General features: G+C 51.6%; 2 protein-coding genes across 4 annotated transcripts in view; one reads left to right on the forward strand and one right to left on the reverse strand.

Annotated features, from left to right (window-relative positions):
- RHPN2 (rhophilin Rho GTPase binding protein 2) overlaps positions 1–5,850 on the reverse strand; it is a 63,441-nt gene extending 57,591 nt beyond the window's left edge. Inside the window, exon 1 of one of the 2 annotated variants that reach the window (XM_008257269.5) lies at positions 5,710–5,850. In XM_008257269.5, coding sequence (XP_008255491.2) covers positions 5,710–5,778 — 69 coding nt within the window. In that variant the 5' untranslated portion in view covers positions 5,779–5,850. The remainder of the gene's footprint in view (positions 1–5,709) is intronic. The other variant, XM_089319567.1, reaches the window with a different exon arrangement.
- A 6,458-nt stretch (positions 5,851–12,308) lies between these two features.
- GPATCH1 (G-patch domain containing 1) overlaps positions 12,309–21,264 on the forward strand; it is a 52,481-nt gene continuing 43,525 nt past the window's right edge. The window contains exons 1-2 of one of the 2 annotated variants that reach the window (XR_016224709.1): positions 12,309–12,471; positions 19,282–19,416. Coding sequence is in view for 1 of the 2 variants with exons in the window: in XM_051846714.3 (XP_051702674.2) it covers positions 12,399–12,471; positions 19,282–19,416 (208 nt within the window). In the remaining variant the exon portion in view is untranslated. The remainder of the gene's footprint in view (positions 12,472–19,281; positions 19,417–21,264) is intronic. The other variant, XM_051846714.3, reaches the window with a different exon arrangement.

Below are 21,264 nucleotides of genomic sequence, written 5' to 3' on the forward strand. Positions count from 1 at the left end.
TGAGCCAAAGGAGGAAGTGTTGATCAGGCCCAGTAGCATCAGGTGGTGTCTTGGCAGCCATCCAAATAGCCCCAGGAAACAAGGGACATTTACAGTGCTACAGCTCATCACTTTAACTCTCCTCTGAGTCACCCTGAAAATTCTGTTTCTGCCAGGGGACTCCTCCAGGCCAGGATCCCACAGTGTGAGGATGGTTGGTTAGGCAGGCCCCCTGGGCTCCAGCGCAGCCGAGTGGACCCTCCCGAAGGCCACGGTCAGCCTGAGTCCAGTCTGGCCTTTTGGAATTGTCTTAGACACAGCAGGTTATCAGGGATGGGGTCAATATCAGCAACTCTCTCATCCACCCTCCAAGGGCATGGCTCCAAAGACCTGCAGGGGACAATCTCAGTATGCAATACAGCTGGAGCCGCCAGCCCCACGACCCATGCTGTGCCGGGTGGACTTGGTCCAGCAGAGGGCCTTCCCCCACACAGACGTAGTCATCAGGGATACACACATGAAATCAGATCCCTCTGAGATGAACGAGAAAGAACTCGGAGAAGTTTCTGGGTTAGTACAAACAAAAGGAAGAATTTTCCTCCTCCTTTCTCTGCTGGAGCCACCAGGAAGCCCAGAGCAGACAGGGGCCATCAGCCAGGACACAATGAACCTTGGGGCCCTGTCCAGCCTGGCGGTTTCTGTGAACAAGAAACAACTTCTCCTCCAGCTCTTGGGTAAAAACAATGGAGCTAAATTCATTTGGGCCATCAGTGTTCCCTGAGGATGAACAGGCAGAGATAACAAGTGACAATGCTGTACTTTGTACCCACTCCCTTCTTCCACGGAGCTGAGCCCTTTCATTTAGGGCCTTTCAACAGCCCTGGGGAAAGGCTTTCTCCGGATTTTTTTTTTCTCCAGCTGGTTTTTCTCACGGCCAAGAACAGGTTTGCTGGGGAAGGCTAGGACAGCAGCACTGCCGCAGCCCCAGAGAAGGGATCTGTTAGCCGGACACAACCTCCTGAAAATTGCATTTAACCACAGCTCAGGGCACACACCCTCCCAAGACTCTCGGTGCAGCAGCATAAACGTCTGTTGGAGCAAATGAGGCCGCATTTCCACGGCTCACTTGATTACTGGACAAAGTCACTTAGAGACGTCCTGCTGCACCAGTATTGAAACGCAAGAGCTCAATTCCAGAGGAACAGGGAGAAGCTGGAGAAAGGGTGATATTGTAATAGATCTTTCTTCAATTCAAAGACCTCCTAAGTTGTCAGTTCACAGCAGGAGGAGGACTGGGGGTGTCCCTGCACAACCTGGGGCTGAGCTGTAGGCTCAGGCTCTGGAGAGTCAAGTGTTAACACAACCCCAGGAAGACCCTGACCCACGGGCGGATCACCCCCCCCGCCCCCGGCTTGCTCATTCAAGGCTCAAGCCCACTGTCACAAGCACTGCCCGGCAATTCAGTTTCGGCCTGTGTGCAAAGCACACACAACACAGTTGAAATCTGGATACGCCCCCCCCCCCCCCGGGCCACCCCAGTTTTTGCTCTCTGGACTGACGTAGAGAAGCTAACTCCTCTTCAAGCATGGCCTGAGCAGTCCCAACAAGGCACCAGCCCTGCTCGGCACCCCAGGAAACAAGAACTGCTGGGAGCCACCCCAGCCACTCAGCCACACGAAGTCAGGCACCAGCTACCACGCATACTGGCTTTTAAGTGCATGGAGCAGAACAGTGTTTTAAAGAACAGAGGATGGGGAAGGCACATACGACAAAGAGAACAAGGATGGAAGAAAAGCCTGAGTTAAATCTAAAATAATTTACTCTTGTATGTGTGTGCAAAACCCCAAAAGCTCCAAGACAGGATGGGGGGAGCCTGACCTGGGGGCAGCTGTATGATGCCCAGACTGCACTCAGCCTTGAGGGCCCTTGTGTCTGCCCCTGGGTGGCTCAGCCACTCACATCCGTGCACAGCGGCTTTCTTTTTTATTTTTATTTTTTTGACAGACAGAGTGGACAGAGAGAGAGAGAGAGAAAGGTCTTCCTTTGCTGTTGGTTCACCCTCCAATGGCCACCGCGGCCGGCGCACCGCGCTGATCTGAAGGCAGGAGCCAGGTGCTTCTCCTGGTCTCCCATGGGGTGCAGGGCCCAAGCACTTGGGCCATCCTCCACTGCACTCCCGGGCCACAGCAGAGAGCTGGCCTGGAAGAGGGGCTACCGGGACAGAATCCGGCGCCCCGATCAGGACTAGAATCCGGTGTGCCTGCGCCACAGACAGAGGATTAGCCTAGTGAGTCACGGCGCCAGCCCACAGCTGCTTTCATCCTCACCTCCCTCCCGACTCCTGGAACCTTCCCCTGGGCTGCTGCTCTCTCTCCTGAATCCCCAGCAGTCACTTCAGCTCCAGCCTTAAAAAGGTTCTAGATGTCCTCAGTACAAAACAAACCCGCCCCATCCCATCTTCCTCCTGCAACTCTCTGTCCTCCCGCCCATTGTATCGACCACACCGACTTCGGTCGCCAACTCTCCAATCACTAACACCCCCCTCTCCAAAGTACTAAATCCAGAACCTTCTAGCACTCTCTGGCTGGCTTGTCAACTCATCTCCCCACTTCCTTCCAGGGCCACCCTCCTGGCTGCCTCCCATCTCTCTGCCCCAGGTCCCTTCACTCAGTGTCCCGAGTGCCTCCCAAAGCTGCATCTCCGGCCAGGGCCCTCTCATGGCTGCCTGATACACTCTCCAATGAGCCCCACAGAGGACCTCAAAGCCTCTTGGCTCACCCCATCTCAGAGAGGCTCAGGACAACACACTTTGTCGTAGACCCTTTGGACTCCACCCTACCACAACCTGACAGTTCCTCCCATCCCTGCACCTGCTGCCTGGCCCAGGCCTTCATCACTCTACCCTCTTCACTGGGATCCCTGCTTTCAGTCTGGACCCTGGTCTGAGTCTGGGATGGAGCGGAGCACTTGCATAACCAACTGAATTCAAGAGTCTGCATCAGAGTGGGAAGGGGCAAAGACGATGGGAGTTACAGGGGTCTAAACCCTCCCGACTCCGTGTCTAGCTCCACACTGCCTCTCCTCCATCCCCCACTCACTGACTATTCAGTGGTCAAAGTGATCTTTCTCTAACACGAATCTCACATGTCTGAGGTTTTGTTTTAATGATTTATTTATCTGAGAGGCAGAGTGACAAAGAGGGAGACACACACATAGGTAGGAAGATAGGTAGGTAGGTAGGTAGATTGATTGATTTGATCGATCAATCTTCCATCCTCTGGTTTACTATACAAATGGCAGCAACAGCCAGGCTTGGTCAGATTGAAGCCAGGTGCTCCATCCTAGTCTCCCACACAGGGGCCGAAGTACTTGGGCCATCTTCCTCACCCTTCCCAGGTGCATTAGCAGGAAGCTGGATTGGAAGCAGAGCAGCTGGGACTCAAACCAGCACTGATTTGGGATGCCAGCGTGGCAAGCAGCAGCCTAAGCCTCTGCTGTTTATCACCTGCCCTGGCCTGCTTACACACTCTGATGGGGGTTGGCACTGTGGTACAGTGGGTGAGTCCCCCGCCTTGTTCCAGTTGCTCTGTTTCTGCTTCATCTCCCTGCTAACGTGCCTGGGAAGGCAGCCGAAGACAGCCCAAGTACCTGGGTGCCTGCCATCCACGTGGGAGACTGGGATGGAGTTCCTGGCCCCTGGCTTTGGCCTGGCCCTGACTATTACAGCCATCTGGGAAGAGAATCAACGGATGGAAGACTCTCTCTTTTTCTCTCTCTCTCTCGTTTTGCTTTTCAAATAAATAAATCTTTAAAAAAAATAAAATATTTTTGATGGATTCGCTCAGCCCCCTGGTTCCTTAGCAGGATGTGTGGCCCTGAACTGCCTAGTTCCCACTTACACCTAAGCACTAGCACTCACAATTCCACACCTTGGCCTGTGCAGTTGCCCTGGCTCTTCCTCCCCTTGGTCACCTGTATAACACCTGCCTTTCATCCAGCGAGTATTTGTTTTAGGTCAAACTGGCTCGGGTCACAGATCCGGAAAGAGTCAACGTCAACACCATTAGCTTCCTGGTACAAAGAACACTCTTTGGACTAGAACGATGGAGCACAATGGTCGTGACGAGGTCTCATTTTCAGAACAGATGCAAAGCAGTGATTCATGGTATTTTGCACCCTACCACCTAAAAAACACCCAACAACTGTGCATCCTTTTTATGGCTCCCTTGCCAGCCACATTCCCTGGGACTCACAGCCGGGGAGGCTTTTGCTGTGGGAACACCTGTTCTGGAAGGTCTGGGACCATCACCTGCACAGGTGTGCTCCATCCCACCTGCCTTTTCCCCCTAAGTGCTGCTAAGGATTAGAATTTCACCTGTACAGTGGACAAACAACCCAGAGAGAAAATGAAGTCCCAAGAAAGTAGCAGCAACTCACTGGAAGCCACACAGTAATTCTGTGGGGGTGGCAGTTGGGCCCTGGGGCCCCAGAACCAACTGCAGGGATTCCCAGGCCTCCTCCTGCAATTCCCTGGCCTGTGGTTCTCAGTCCCAAACGCCAGAGATAATTAGAAGTTATACTCCTGTAATTCCATGATGACATCCTTGAACTTAAATATATCTCAAAACTGCTCCTTTTAATGCTAAAAGCAACTTTAAAAAGAATCGTGCACACTCTGTCCCCACCTGATTCCAGAGTCCCTCTCGACCCTTCCTCACCAACAAGCAAAGGCCAAAGTCGTGTCACGTGGTGAGCGGGGGAGGGGACGCCAGGCCCACTTAGGAACCGGATCGTTGGGCTTTGCACAATTGAGAATTGATTGTTCCGAGGGAAACAGTTTCACTTCCCTATTTCTAATTACGCACACTGTATCTTCAGCCGCATCGGTTATAAAAATATCAAACACAATCTCTACCTACTCAGCGCTCCCTGGCCAAGCGCCAAAGGCTATTTTTAGACTCCCCTCCGCAACCTGCGAAGAGAAAGGCGTGGAAGGTGTCGCTGTGGCTCCCGGGAGCCCAGGCCCTGCCACCTGCGCTCATCCCGCGGGCGCGGGGCGCGGCTGAGGGACCGAGCTCCGCGGGCGCTGCCCGCCACGCTCCTGCTGTGCGGAGGGGCGCTCGCGCCATCTCCCCGACAACCAGATAAATCCGCTTTAGCATAAAGCGCCAGGGGACTGAACCGCAGCCCTCGCCCCTGCTGCGCTCACGTCCTCGGGAGCGACCCGGGACACCAGAGGGGTAGGGACGCCGGACGTCCCCTCCCGCCAGCAGCCCCTAGCCCGACTAAAAAGTCTTAGAGGCGGACACAGGAAGCTTTTGGGAGGCCAAAGGAGAACGACTACCCTCCTGGGGTCGCCCCTCCATCTTCGCCGGCACCCCGGGGTCGGGGGGGGGAGCGAGGCCCGGGTGTCCACGCGCCCCCGAGGTGGAGAACGGCATGCAGCCGGGAGCAGGTCCCTTCCGCAGCAGGTCCCGGCTACGGCCACCCCGCATCCTCCACTCGCACCTGCGCCGGGAGTCTTCCCGGGGCGGCAGCCACCTGCTCCGAGAGCCCTCCACCCCGTCGTCTTCCTCCTCCCCACCCCGACCCTCCGCCCCGCCGGCGCACTGGCCAGCGCGCCCCCTCCCCCTTCCTGGTCTGGTCGACCCCGGCCGCGCGCCCCTGCAGCCCCCTGCACAGCCGGAGAAAAGGGGGTCGCCGACTCCCCGCGCGCCTCAAGCCGCCCACCTTGCGAAAGTAGCCGTCGCCCTCCTTCTCCAGCGGCTGCGGGGCCGCGGGCAGCAGCGCGTCGGTCATGCTGGCGGTGCCGGCGCGGACCACGGACTGAGGCGCCGCGGCCGCCGCCGGCCCCAGAGGGCGCCCCTGCCCGGCCCCGCCCCCGGCCCGCCCCTCCCGCGCCGCCGCCCCCCCAGCGCCGCCCGAGGCGCAAGCCCGAGAGCCCAGGAGACCGCCCCGCCCCGGCTCTGCAGCGTCCCTCGTCCCCTCCCACCCTCTAGGTCCTAATCTGCGCGTCTTGGCCCGCACAACCCTCGGACCGCCGTGGTGGTGGCGCAGCGGTCGGGGCGGGGGTCCTGCGGCTGCGGCAAAGCCCAGGCTGGGAACTCGGCCCCTTTCCAGAACCCCGGGAGTCCATGCGGAGAGCACTGGGACGCCACGTCGAGGGCGCGCAGGAGGGCAGGGCCTTGGACTAGGTGGCCAGGAAAAGTTTCCTGCAGGCTAGGAGACCCGGGCGCCGCGTCCGGGACTCTGCGCCACCCAGCGCCTAGGCCAGGCGGATCCGCTCCGCTGTGGGGTGCGGACGTCCTGGGAGAGGAGGCCGCCTCCCGAGGGCAGCCGAGGAGGGGTTCTGTTTGGGGGAGAGAAGACGGGCATCTTTGAGCACGTTCTTAACCAATGCTTCCAGTCCAGCCTCAGTTTTCTCAACTGCAAAATGGGGCCCCAGTGCTGCTTCCCGGGATGGCCGAGGGTGTTAGGAGCAAAGTGCATGTTTAAAGCTCGTGCTTGATGCGGGAGGGAGACGGACGCGCGTGGATTTGCACCGGTGCCCCCCTCTCCCCACTGGCGGGTGGGCTGCGGGAACCGACGCCCAGCTGGCCCCTGGAGCAGCTGCCACTTCCTTTGGCTTGCACGCACGTGGGGCACAGTCTCCTTTCACAGCAAGCCAACAGCCTCGTGTATTTTTTTTTTTTTTTCTTTTAGGAGCAATTGAGAATTCGACAGTTTTAAAATAAACCATGCTGGCCGGCGCCACGGCTCACTAGACTAATCCTCCGCCTGTGGCGCCGCCATACCGGGTTCTAGTCCCGGTCGGGGCGCCGTATTCTGTCCCGGTTGCTCCTCTTCCAGTCCAGCTCTCTGCTGTGGTCCGGGAAGGCAGTGGAGGATGGCCCAAGTGCTTGGGCCCTGCACCAGCATGGGAGACCAGGAGGAAGCACCTGGCTCCTGGCTTCGGATCGGCACAGCGCGCCGGCCGTAGCGGCCATTTGGGGGGTGAACCAATGGAAAAGGAAGACCTTTCTCTCTCTCTCTCTCTCTCTCTCTCTCTCTCTCACTGTCTAACTCTGCCTGTCAAAATAAACAAACAAACCATTGTAACAACCAAGGACCAATGACCAAATAAATATAAAGAAAAAAATCCACATCATCGCTGCTGACCCTTCAGCTACACAGTCCCTCCCTCTCTGCTTGTTTAATTCAAAGAACCAGCAGAGTTCTAACCGGCTCCACCCTGAGCCTGGTGTTTGAGAAACTGGCTGGGTCAGAAGTGAGTGTCAGGCTGATTTTGGCACCCATGGGTTATCCTCTCCTTTAATCCATCATCCTGGAAATGTCCCAGCCCCAGGGCTGGAGTTAAAGACAGTCACTTCCATTTTCGATGATGCCAGGGTAGTGGGTCACTGTGACTACATTTGGAATACGAATAAACTTAACAATAAGAGAACCTCTACATTGTCGGGAGTTTATTCTCACTGTCTCTAGCTGCAAATAAAAGGATGAGGTCATCTTCATTGGCAGTTTGGGAAGACCAAGGTTGAGAGGAGAGGAGTGGCCCAGGCTCACCGACTCCAGTCAATCCCCATCACGTTTGGATTTTCGCCATCTCTTTCTACTACCTGAAGCTCAAATTGCCTTTGCAATTTATCATATATACATTTTCACTTATAGTATTGTTGACATTGTTCTTTAAAATTAATCATCTTATTTAAATACATTTTAAAAATTTATTATGTATTTGAAAGGCAGAGTTATAGAGAGAGAGCTTCCTCCACCTGCTGGTTCAGTCCCCAAATAGCTGCAACTGCCCAGGCTCGACCAGACCGAAGCCAGGAGCCAGGAGCTTCATCGGGGTCTCCCACATGGGTTGGATGGCAGGGGCTCAAACACTTGGGCCATCTTCTACTACTTTCCCAGGTGCGTTAGCAGGGAGCTGGGATCAGAAGTGGAGCAGCTGAGGCACAAACCAGTGCTCATATGGGTGGGATGCCAGCATTGCAGGCGGCAGCTTAACCTGCTGCGCCATAATGCCAGCCCTTTAAACACATTTTGAAGGGCAATCATGTCATAAACTGTAAGGGGAAAAACCGAGGTACTTTGTCCTATAGGGAGAAACCCAGAATACAATGGAAACGAAAGCGAGTTATTTAATCTATCCAGACATCATTGCTTTTCTGCAGCTTCTGATTTTGTTAAAAGGGAAGAAGAAGAAGAAAAGGAAGATGGTGTATGAGTCACACCGTCCACCCTAAGTGGATCACCTGTGCCTCTGTGAGTCTCCGTGGGGCACCACTCCTGGCAACTACACAGCAGCATGTATCTTTATATGGTCTCATGCCTCACTGTAAGGGACCCACAGGTCTGACCTCTTATCTCTGATCCCATTGTCACCAGGAAATAATGTCAAGAGCCTCAGTCAGCCTCCTGCTGGTCAACCCCATTGATGGGCTGGGCAATGAGAACATTGCAGTGAGGCCCCGTACTGCCAAGAGAAGGGCTAGGGTGGGAATATTGAGACAGGTGATAGACTGGAATCTCCACTTCAAGCAACTCTTCTATCAAGTCTCATTTTACCATCTGGGTTAAGTCCAGCACTTGGCTGTCTAGGGACCCAGTTCTTCAAAGTAAAATGCAGAGGCCCGCGCTGTGATGTACAAGGTTAAGCCTCCACCTGTAGTACTGGTATCCCATATGGGCTCCGGGTTCGTGTCCTGGGTGCTCTACTTCCTATCCAGCTCCCTGCTAATGTGCCTGGGAAAGCAGCAGAGGATGGCCCGGGTCCTTATGTCTCTATACTTATGTGGGAGATCCAAAAGAAGCTCCTGGCTCCCGGCTTTGGCCTGGCCCAACACCCAGTCATTGCAGCTATTTGGGGAGTGAACCAGTGGATGGAAGATCTCTGTCTTTCCTTCTCTGTCTCTTTGTAACTCTGCCTTTCAAGTAAGTAAATCTTTTTTTTTTAATATGAAAACTAAGCCAGTAACATAAAAATGCTTTGTGGAATGACTAACATGAATGTAGCTAAATACAAAAGTTCAACTACAGAGCATGTGCACTTCTAGATCCATGTATTCCTCCTACCCAGATGACCCCCCCCTTTTTAAGATTTACTTAAAAGTCAGAGATGGAGAGAGACAAAAAGATAGAGAGAGAAATCTTCCATCCACAGGTTGACTCCCCAAATGGCCGCAATAGCCTGCCAAGCCCTGACCAAAGCCAGGAGCTTCATCCAGGTCTCCCATGTGGGTACAGGGACCCAAGCACTTGGGCCATTTTCTGCTGCTTTTGCAAGCACATTAGTAGGGAGCTGGATCAGAAGTGGAGCAGCTGGGATTCAGGCTGGTGACCATAGGGGATGCTGGCCTTGCAGGTGGTGGCTTTACCGGGTACACCACAATGCTGGCCCTACTTGTGTTTTCTCTCAACACAAATGTTAGCATTATGGGTATTCTGTCTCACTCTGCTTTGCTTATCTATCAATATATATTGGAGATCATTTCTCATCAGCATTTTTTTAAAGTTGAGAGCTAGAGAGAGAGAGAGAGAATGAATGAATGAGGGTGCTCCCATTCACTGATTCATCCCCAAATGCCTGAAACAGCCAGATAGAGAAGCTAGAGGCTGTATGCTATCCAAGTCTCCCATGTGAATGACAGGAATTACTTGGGCCAACACGACTGCTTCCTAGGGTCTGCAACAGCAGGACGCTGCAGTTAGAAGCCAGTGTTTATCAAACCCAGGTACTCTGATGTGGGACACTGAACTCTTAACCACTAAGCTAAATGCCCACCCCAACAGCAGCAACATTTTTTCAATGCTGGTAGGTTGTGCCAGGTACCTATTGCTATAAACAAACTACCCCACATCATAATGGCTTAGAACCAGAAGAATCATTTTATTTGTTATCTCTCATGATTCTGGGAGGTGGCTGAACTCAGAGATTCTTGCTTGGGGTCTCCCAGGCAGCTGCAAACCAGCTAGCGGCCCCCACTCACCTAGCTGGCAATTGTCATGCTCGTGGTTAGGCAGGACCTCAGCTGGTGATGGTCTGGGCTTCCTCACACCATGGAGGTTGGTGTTCAGAGCAAGCATTCAAAGAAACAAAGTTAAAGCTGTTGGCTTCTTAAAAATTGTCACTTCCAATGTATTCTTTTGGTCCAGGAGATGCAGAACCCAGATTCAAAGGGAAAGGGTATAGAGTCCACTTCTCTGTGGGAGACTTGCAAACAATATCCGGGTCATGTTCTAATGTTTATTTACTTATTTTTATTTATATCTACTCGTAAGGCAGAGCAAGTCAGAGAAAGAGACAGAAAAAGAGATACAGGGGGAATCTTCCATCCACTGGCTTACTCCCCAGATAGGTACTCCCAGGGCTGTGCTGTGCTGAGCAGAAGTCAGGAACCCAAAACTATCAAAATCTACCATGTGGGTGGCAGGGGCCACTTGAGCTATCATCTGCTGTGTCCCAGGATGCATTAGCAGAAAACTGGATCCAAAGCAGAGAAGCCAGGACACAAACTGGTATTTTAGTATAGGATGCAGTCCATCTTCCATCTGCTGCTGGTCTATTCCTAATACCTGCAATGGCTGGGGCTGGGCCAGGCTGAAGCTGGGAGCCTGGAAGTCCATCTGAAGTAGCAGGAACGCATGTACTGTGTCCATCACCTGCTGCCTCCCAGGTTGTACATTTGTAGGAATCTGAACTCAGGAGTCCAGTCAGGACTCAAATCCAAGCAGTAAAATGCGGGGCCAGCACTATGGCATAGCAGGTGAAGCTAGCTGCTCCACTTCCGATCCAACTCTCTGCTATGGCCTGGGAAAGCAGTAAGAAGAAGGCCCAAGTCCTCGGGCCCTTCAGCTGTGTGAGAGACCTGGAAGAAGCTCCTGGCTCCTGGCTTCGGATCGGCGCAGCTCCGGCTGTTGCGGCCAACTGGGGAGTGAACCAGCGGATAGAATACCTCTCTCTCTCTCTCTCTCTCTGGCTCTGTAACTCCGCCTTTCAAATAAATACATAAATAAATCTTTAGAAAGGGGGGGGGGAGGGAGAATTAAGGCATCCCAAGCAGCCTGTTAACTGCTAAGGCCAAACCCACACACCCCCCCCCCCCCCAAAGTGTTTCAGTCCTGTACCACGACTTACTTAACTAGACATTCAATCTTTCAGCAACATTTATTGAGTGCTTAAGTGAGGCTACTTCAAAAATTCATGGAAAACTGGAATCAAAAGAGGAGCTTATTTTGGTGCAAAAATTTTGAAATCCAGGCATAGTTTTTTCATGATACGTGTTTTTGATGAACTTTTTGAGACTCCTAATATGCATGCACTTCAAGTTTTTGTTTTTGCTTCAAAATAAACTTGTCTTTTAATTCCATTTGCCATGAACTTCTTGAAGCTGCCACTTATGTGCCAAGTACTGAGGCCACAGCCAAGAAAATAAAACAAAATGTGCCCCCCCCCCCATTCCTGACCTCACACAGCTTACATTGCAAAGGGCAGAGACAGACAAGTGTAAAAAAATCAGCAAATTCAAGTGTCTGTTAGAGAATGACACGGGCAAGGGGGAGTAGGGGCTGCTTCTGAAATGGTCAGGGAAAGCAACGTCCGAGCAGAGACCTGTGGGAAGGGCGTCCACGCAGCAGGAACTGCGTGTGCAAGGCCCCGGACGCGGGACAGCCTGGAGCCGCCCGACCCGATTGAGGACGCCGAGGGGGTGGCGGCGGGGCCTTCCTACACCTTGCCAGCCTCAGCCCCTAACAGCTGTTCCGTTTCTTAAAAGGGTTTTTGGGGGTAGCGCCACAACGCCCCTTTCGACGGGTGCTCTTCAGGTGCAGCACGGGACCCCTCCCCGGCCCCAGCGCTGCTCCCCGTTTCCCTTCTTTCTCTTTGCAGTTGGCTTTCTCCCTCTTCAATCCTCGTGTCCTCTTCACCACCGGCTCGCGGCTCCTTGCAGAGGTCTGGACGCGGGTTCCACTTCTGCCAGCCCAAGGAGCCCTCCACAGGGAGCTTGTGCATGTCCCCGCTCCCGTCCGCACTTTGCAGTGCAGCCTTCCCCCGTCTCCGGCCACCGGCGAAGCCATGGCGCGGCGAGCGCGTACATCCAGGAGTCCAGGCGCTTTCCCGCGCTGGTGGCCGGCGTTGGGGTGCGATGGAGGGAAAAGTGGGGCTGCGGCGCGGGACCCGCCTGGGGCTGGGCCGCTGTCAGGGGACGAACTGCCTCATGGCCGCGCAGTTGTGTGGGTTTTAGCTTCTCCCAGGGGTCTCCTCACGACTTGCACGCACATCGCAGACCTAGGACATCTGCCTAGATCTGCCCACTTAGTCTTAGCGCGTCGCGACGGTTCGCGGAGGAGAAAGAGCGAGAGGCGTTTGGCCCGCCGAGGCCGCCGTAGCGAGGGGGCGGAGCCCGGAAGGAAGCAGGATGGCGGCGCTGGGCAGTGACAGCGATGAGGATCTGGTCAGCTATGGCACGGGCCTGGAGCCTCTGGAAGAAGGTGCGAGCAGGATTGGTCGGCAGGGCCTGTGAAAAAACAGGTCCAGGATTCGGGGCACCAATGCGGAAGTCGTTCCCGAGCCATGGGAACAGCCAGGAGGGAGGGATGCGTGCGCTCTCGGGGTACCCACGTTTTGGAGGCATAGAGGGAGATCCAGAGTAACGAAGTAGCTCGAGTGAGAGCGGCAGGTGGACAGGCAGGGTCTTCTCTGGAGAGAATGTTTGCGCTCAGGCTGGTAGTGAGGAAGAAACCAACCATAGGTAGACCTGGGAGGAAGGCACGTCAGGTGGAGGTGGCGGCGAGTGCCAAGGCCCAGAGGTGGGAGCCAGGGTAGTGAACTGACGGACAGATAGTGCCAGCGTGGACTGACGGCGCCGGCGGGAGACCGTGGAAGATGATGCCCACGGGGTAGGCAGGGGCTGGAGCTCCCGTGGGTGATAAGGAGTTTGTTTTACACTAAGTGTAGGAATGTCATTGCGGTTCACACAGGGATATGTATTACACACACATAAATACACATATATATATACACATACACATACTTATATAGACATGTGTGTATATATGCATTTTCCACAACTTTTTTAAAAGCTGCATTAATTTATTTGAAAGGCAGAATTACAGAGTCAGAGGCAAAGAGAGGGAGAGAGAGATAGTCCATCTGCTGGTTCACTTTCCAGATGGCTGCAATGGCCGGAGCTAGTTCGATCCCAAACCAGGAAACAGGAGCTTCCTCTGGGTCTTTCCACACGGGTGCAGGGACCCAAGGACTTGGGCCATCTTCTGCTTTCCTAGGCCATATCAGAGAGCTGGATTGGAAGAGGAGCAGCTGGGACTTGAACCAGCGTCCATAAGGGACGCCAGCACCACAGGCGGTGGTGCCTTTACCTGCTAGCCACAGTGTTTTAAAATTTATTTTTATTTATTTGAAAGGCAGAGTTACACACACACAGAGAAGGAGAGAGGGAGAGGGAGAGAGAGATCTTCCATCCACAGGTTCATTCCCCCAAATGGCTGCATGCAATGGCCAGAGCTGGGCCAGACCAAAGCCAAGAGCGCCTTCCCAGTCTCCCACGTGGGTGTCAGCAGCCCAAGCACTTGGACCATCTTCTGCTTTCCCAAACCATTAGGAGGAAGCTGGACCAGCTCCCGTCAGGGATGCTGGCTTCCCAGACAGCAGTTTAACCTGCTATGACAAAACACCAGCCCTTTAAATTTACTTATTTAAGATGCACACAGAGCGAGAACTCTGATCTACTGGCTGGTTCATTCCCTAAATGCTCATAATGGCTGTGGCAGGTGGAAGCCAGAGCCAGGAACTCCATCCACGTCTCCCACGGGGTGGCAGGAACCCAGCTGCTTGAGCCATTGCTGCTACCTCCCCAGGTCTGCACTGACAGGAAACTAGAGTCGGGAGCTGCGCCTGGATGTTGAACCCAGAACTCCCGTGTGGGACGTGGGTGTGTTAACTGCTACCACAGAAGGTATTCTTGATTTTTTTTTTTTTTTTTTGACAGGCAGAGTGGACAGTGAGAGAGAGAGAGACAGAGAGAAAGGTCTTCCTTTGCCGTTGGTTCACCCTCCAATGGCCGCCGCTGCAGCCGGCGCACCGCGCTGATCCGATGGCAGGAGCCAGGATCCAGGTGCTTTTCCTGGTCTCCCATGGGGTGCAGGGCCCAAGCACCTGGGCCATCCTCCACTGCACTCCCTGGCCATAGCAGAGAGCTGGCCTGGAAGAGGGGCAACCGGGACAGAATCCGGCGCCCTGACCGGGACTAGAACCCGGTGTGCCGGCGCCGCAAGGTGGAGGATTAGCCTATTGAGCCACGGCGCCGGCCGGTATTCTTGATTTTAAAGACAGTCTGGTTGGACTGTTTTTAAACATGGATGTAGGAGGTGGACAGGAAGTGTCCTACACAAGCTGAAGAGAAGCCTGAGGAGGCAGGAGCAGCCCCTTGAAGCCTGGTTAGAGTTTAACCAAGCAAGAAGAGGACAAGGGCAGGACTGAAGCAGGCAGATGGGTAAAAAGGAGACAAGGCTGGCGTGGATTGGAGACTTGGCAGTGGTGGTAGGAAGCAGTGCTGTGAGTGGGGTATACTGGGAAAGCAGAGCTGACCTGACTTGCTGGTGGAATGTGGAGGTGAGGGCAAGATGAACCCAGATTCTTTCCCTTCTTTCTGGTCCGTTCCACTTAATGACTTGCAGTGTCCAGCGAAGTAGGTGTCGAGTATCCCTGACAGACTGATGGTGGCGCTGGTCCTGTGGGGGACAACAGAGGAAGCAGAGCAGAGCTGTCCAAGCAGAAGTTGCTTGCAGATCTCCTGTTGGTGGGGTCCACTCCATCTTCCCACCCTGCCAGGCTGCTTGGACTTCTGATGGGGCTCTTCCCTACAAGTAGTTCTAATCATTAGACCTCTGTCATTTGCTGGCTCTGCTTCTACCCTCTGCTTACGAAAGGCAGAGGAAGGCTGTTCTCCTCAATGTGTTGAAGGCAGCCTTTACATTTCCTCTAAGACACCTCTGTTCCACATCCAGTGTCCTCAGTTCTGTAATAATCCCAGTTTGAGTCCCTCAGCCCTGAATTGTTGAGAGTTCTCCAAGTAGACAGGACTGTGGGTAGAGCCATCGCTGGTATGTCCATTCCACACTGCATTTCTTTAGTACAGCCTAAGATCACTTTAGCTTTATTGGCAAACATGTCATGCCCTGACCTCAAAGCTTTTGTGACAAGAATCATTCTTCAAGGAGTTTCAAATCTCCTTGAGAACAAAATCACAGGTTCGCAAGTGCTAACATGTAGGATGTGGACAGGAAGTATCCTACACAAGCTGAAGAGAAGCCTGAGGGGGCAGGAGCAGCCCCTTGAAGCCTGGTTAGAGTTTAACCAAGCGAGAAGAGGACAAGGGTCACCTCTGCCTGGGTGGAGGTTGTTAAGATGGGGTGTAGGGTGTAAGTAGGGTGTTTGTATCATTTCCGTATTTCTGGTCTCATAGCTGTTGCCTTGTGACGTAATACGTTGTTAAGTCATCAACTGTTTGACCTTGTATATTTCTAATATTGATGTTGAGTAAAAACTATGAAGTAAAGCCTAGAGGTTTGGCCATGGTTGGAAGTGGAAGGAAGGGACATTTGATCATTTGATCTGTAGCCTTATTTTTTTTTTCTGGCTTAAAAAGTGCTTTAATTCTTGGGGTATTAAACATTTTCAAATGTTAATTCATTGTTTTCTAAGCACCTTGAAGTTAAAATATACTGACTACATTGTGTAATGTACTAGGCCAATAATCACTTTTACCCCTGCTTTGAAACTTGAGTGCAGGTTATGCAAACATTGGTAGAGAAGAGATCTACCCCTTAATTAAAGCTGCTGGCCCTGAGTGTTTAGAATTATCCAGGGGTGGGGTGGGCATCGTGGCACATCTGGCTAAGCCACTGATCAGAAGACTGATCCTGCATTCATCTTACGTCCCACTTCCCATATGGGAGCACTGATTTGAGTCCTAGCTACTCTGCTTCCAAATCAGCTTTCTGCTAGTGCATCCTGGAAGATGGCATTTGATTGTTCAAGTGCGTGGGCCCCTGCCACCCTCATAGGACAGCCAGATGGAGCTCCTGGCTCCTGGTTTCAGCCTAGCCCAGCCCTGGAGGTTGTGGGTGTTTGGGGAGTGAACCAGTGAGGAGAAGAACCCTCTTTCTCTCTCTATCTCTCCCTCTCTGTGTCACTCTGTCTTTTGAATAATAAATCTTTTATTTATTTAATTTTTAAAAGGTTTATTTATTTATTGAAAGGGAAAGTGACACACACACACACACACACGGAGAGAGAGAGAGATCGAGATCTTTTATCCACTAGTTCAATCCGCAAATGGCCACAAAGGCTGGGGCTGGGCCAGGCTGAAGCCAGGAGCCTGCAATTCCATCTGGGTCTCCCCTGTGGGTGGCAGGGGCCCAAGTACTTTGGTTGTCCTATACTGATTTCCCAGTTACATTAGCAGGGAGCTAGATTGGTGGAGCAGCCGGGACTTGTACTGACACCCATATGGGATGCTGGCATCTTGGGCAGTGAACTAACTCACCATACCACGACACTGACCCTATAATTTTTTATTTTTTAATTATTAGCCAGGGAACCTAGAGACAGTAGCTGAACTTTATAGAACTTTATCGAGGGGGCACCAGTACTTAACTGCTCTTTGCTTAAACACCTTCATTTGGTTCTAGGATACTCATCTCTAACTTATTTTGTGCCTAGATTGATTTTAAGGCCCCGCACTTTGATGCTGTGACTGTTACACTTAAAACTACCTGTGGCTTCCGTCACCATGGGACATTCCACAGAGGCTGCGGCATCAGGTTCAAGGCCCTCTGCACTGTCTGGTTCCATGCTCCACTCCTTCCCTGTCCTCCAGTCAGACTGGACTGCTTTCTCAGTACACCCGGCATTGCCCTTTTGTGCCTGCTTCTGTTTCCTGATGGGAATCCATGCCTCTGTTGGGAACCATGGCCTTATTTGCAGCTGTCAAAGATCCACTCATTCCTAAGGGGCCTGATGTGGTCCTTTACCTCATCAGAAGTGCTTCTGTACATGCAAGTCCCCTCTGCTGGGCTCTGAGCTCTGAGTGCCTCCAAAACAGGGGCAGAGTTGTGTTTTGTTTTTCTTTCTTTCTCTCTCTCTTTCTTTCTTTCTTTCTTTCTTTCTTTCTTTCTTTCTTTCTTTCTTTCTTTCTTTCTTTCTTTCTTTCTTTCAGATTTATTTATTTACTTGAAAGGCAGAGTCACAGAGAGACAGAGGCATAGAGAGAGGTCTTCCATGTGCCGGTTCTCTCCCCAATTGGCCGCAACAGCTGGAGCTGCACCTATCTGAAGCCAGGAGCCAGGGGCTTCCCCTGGGCCTCCCATGTGAGCACAAGGGCCCAAGCACTTGGGCCATCCTCTACTGCTTTCCCAGGCCATAGCAGAGAGCTGGATTGGAAGTGGAGCAGCTCGGACTTGAACCAGCGCCCATATGGGATGCCGGCACCGCAGACAGAGGCTTAGCCCACTGCGCCATAGCACCGGCCCCCTTTTTTTCTTTTTGTAAAAAATCTTTATTGATTTATTGAAAGGCAGAGTAACAGAGAGAGGTGAAGAGACAGAAAGAGCTTCCATTCTCCTATTCACTCCCCAAATGACTCTGACAGCCAAGACTGGGGCATCATGATGCCAGGAGCCAGGCCATCCTGGTCTCCTATGTGGATGGCAGGGACCAAAGTACTTGGGCTATCTCCCACTGCCTTCCCAGTGCATTAGCCAGAATGTGTGCTTCATAAGTGTTGTCTTAATCCCTGGCACCACAACACTGATCCCTGTGTTTTCCATACCTAGGGTCTAGAACCAGACTGCCTCCACGGCAAGGCCTTCAGTGTGGATGGCATCCCTGGCTTACAGACAGAGTTGAGTTCTGGATTCAGCTTTGTACTTATCCGTGGTGGACTTCAGGGCGGTTATTTAATCAGGGCTCTTATCATTGGGCTAACGTGAGATAACCCATGGGAAAGAAAGGGATTAACTGTTATTAGTGCAGTAATTATAGCCCAGCCTCACTAAAGTGCTACTTCCTCTCTGGAGTTTTCCTGTCACTGTGGTTAGAGGTGTCGCCTTCTCCTTGGGTGCCCTGTTGGACCCAGGCGGCCAGGTTCTTGGCCCCCATTAACTGCTGCCAAAGGTTCCACTTAGGTGTCTGAAGGGCTTATCTCCCCTTCCAGGTCAGCAGCACTAAGGTTACAGATCGGCAATAGCACCCAGCACTGGAAGGTTGGCTGTCTCTTACCTTGGTCCAGTAATTCTTGCTGTGGAAAATTGGCAATGTCTGGAGACATTTTTGGTTGTCATGCGTCTTGGGGGAGTGGGAGGGAGGTTGCTCCTGGAGTCTGATGTTACAGGCCAGGAATGTGATGCCTGTATTCCACGTGAGTGCCAGTTTGAGCCTTGTCTGCTCTACTTCTGATCCAGCTCCCTGCTGAGGCACCTGGGAAAGCAATAGAAGATGGCCCAAGTGCTTGGGTCCCTGTAGCCACAGAGGAGACCCATATGAATTACCTGGCTCAGCCCCTATGGTTGCAGTCGTTTGGGGAGTGAACCAGTGGATAGAAGATCTCTATCTCTTCCTCTCCCTCTATAACTCCACCTTTCAAATAAATGGAATAAATTTTTTTAACATTTATTTATTCATTTGAAAGCCAGAGCTACAGTGAGAGAGAGAGAGAGAGAGAGAGAAAGAAAGGGACAGAGCTTCCATCTACTGGTTCACTTTCTAAATGGCTGCAACAGCTGGGAGCTGGGAGCTTCCTCCTAGTCCCTCACAGGGGTACAGGAGCCTAAGCACTTGAGCTGTTCTCCACTGCCCTCCCAGGCACATTAGCAAGGAGCTGGATTGGAAGTGGAGCAGTCCAGACTCAAACTGGCACCCATATGGCATGCTGGCACTGCAAGTGGTAGCTTTACATGCTAGGCCACAGTGCCAGCCCCTAGAATAAATCCTTTAAAAAAAAAAAAAATCTCAGTCCCCTCTGTTTGAACCTTTCCCCTAATGTAACTGTTTTTGTGATGAAATTAAAGGCAGACCATTTTTTCTGGAACATATTTCTATCGTAAACTTGATAAACTATTATTTTCTAGACTATCTAAGATCATATTTAAATTGTTATATTTGAAACTGGAAGAAGCGAGAATTTCATTATGTTTAAGAAATTGTATCTTCCCTAAATTCTAACTGACCACCCTTTCTCTCTTTTTTATTAAACAATTATTTTTTCTTTTGAAATTTTCCAGGTGAAAGACCAAAGAAACCGGTTCCTCTTCAGGATCAGACTGTCAGAGATGAGAAAGGAAGGTATAAGCGATTTCATGGAGCCTTCAGCGGAGGGTTCTCTGCCGGGTACTTCAATACTGTTGGCTCCAAAGAAGGTATGCTTGTCTTACTAGAACTCTTACGTTGCTAAAGCAAAGGATTCAGATATCATGGGATACTTCTCCCTGGCTCTCTCTCTCTCTCTCTCTCTCTCTCTTTTTTTTTTTTTTTTTGGTAACTTATTCTTTGAAACTTTTAGTGCATACACTGTAGTCATTTGTGTCCTTTGAGTGTTTGGAATGTGTCCAGAGTCAGTTAGTATGTTCACTGCCTGTAACCTGAAGGTGAAAGAGTTCTTTCACTGTGCAAAATGGATACGTTCTAACCAGATGAGTAAGTGATGAAAAAGACTCCCCTTTGTATTACCTCTTGTCATGCACACAGTATTCTCACAGATTCAATCCGTTAATCATTGACTGTCTCCTATGACTCTGTGTAAGGAGGACAGGTGTCACAAGTGTTGTGCAATTGAGGTCACCAGAGGTCACAGGGGTTACAGAACCAGCATACTGTCAGAGAGGTGGGGGGAGTTAACAAGTGGGGTGGTCTCCTGATGTTGGAGACTACCATGACTGGTTTTGCTACATGCTCTCAACCTGGAGAAAGGTCAATTTAAAATTTCATGTATGTAGTTTAACAAACCCCATCTTGTTTAAAGTAAGGGAATGTGTGTTTTAATCTAGAAAGTTTAAAAAAATTTAAAAAATTTAAAAACTGTGGGGGTAGAATTGTGGTGCAGCAGGTTAAACTGACACCTGCAATGCTGGCATCCCATATGGGTGCCTATTTGAGTTCCATCTGTTCCATTTCTGATCCAGCTCCCTGCTAATGCACCTGGGAAAGCAGCAGAAGATGGTCCAAGTACTTGGGCTCCTGCATACACATCTCCCACCAAGCCCCTGGCATCAGCTGGTCCAGCCCTGGTCTTTATGGCCATTTGGGGAATGAACCAGTGGATGGAAGATCTCTCCCTCTCACTATAACTTTGTATTTCTAATAAATAAAATAAATCTTAAAAAAAAAGAATTATCAAAAAAGAAAACTACTTTGTTAGGAAATTAAGCTACCAAGAAGTGGTCAGTTTTTAAAGATTTAGTTATTTATTTGAAATTCAGAGTGACAGAAAGAGAGGGAAAGTGGGAGATGGGGTTGGGGTTGAGGGGGAGAGAAAGAGAGAGATCTTCTACCTACTGGCTCACTCCTCAAATGCCTGCAACATCTGGCACTGGGCCAGGCCAGAGCCAGGAACCAAGAACTCCATCTGAGTCTCCCCATGGGTGGCAGGGACCCAAGAACTTGAGCCAACATCACAGCATCCCAGGCACATTAGGTGGAAGCTGGAACCTGGAGTTGGAGCTGGAAAGCGAACTTAGGTGTTCTGAAGTAGGGTATGGAAATACCAACTAATGTCTTAGCCACCAGGTCAAAGCTCACTCCTCAGCATATAGCGTGGTTTGTGTATGGTTCCAGATTCCCATGTGGATGCCTCAGTGTGTATCCACTAAGTTCTTTTTTTTTTTTTAATTGAAAGGCAGACCTACAGAGAGAGAGAGAGAGAGCGAGAGAGCTTTCATCCACTGGTTTACTCCCCAAATGGCTGCAATGGCCTGAGCTGAGCTGGTCCAAAGCCAGGGGTCAGGAGTGTCTTCTGGGTCTCCCACATGGGTGCTACTTTTCCCAGGCACATTAGCAGGGAGCTGGATTGTAAGTGGAGCAGCTGGCACTCAAACCAGCACCCTAATGGGATGCCAGAGCCACAGGCAGCAGCTTAACCAGATATACCACAGTGCCAGCCCCCCACTGAGCTCTGACAACAGAGGATAATCAGGGTTGAAACTGCTATGGAATAATGGTATCTAATGAGCAGTGGGATGGAAAGTAGTTGAGACTCCAGAGTGCATGGG

This window comes from Oryctolagus cuniculus, chromosome 18, assembly GCF_051225735.1.
Source record: "Oryctolagus cuniculus isolate XC-2025 breed Fujian yellow rabbit chromosome 18, ASM5122573v1, whole genome shotgun sequence".
In the NCBI taxonomy this organism is placed as follows: Eukaryota; Metazoa; Chordata; class Mammalia; order Lagomorpha; family Leporidae; genus Oryctolagus; species Oryctolagus cuniculus.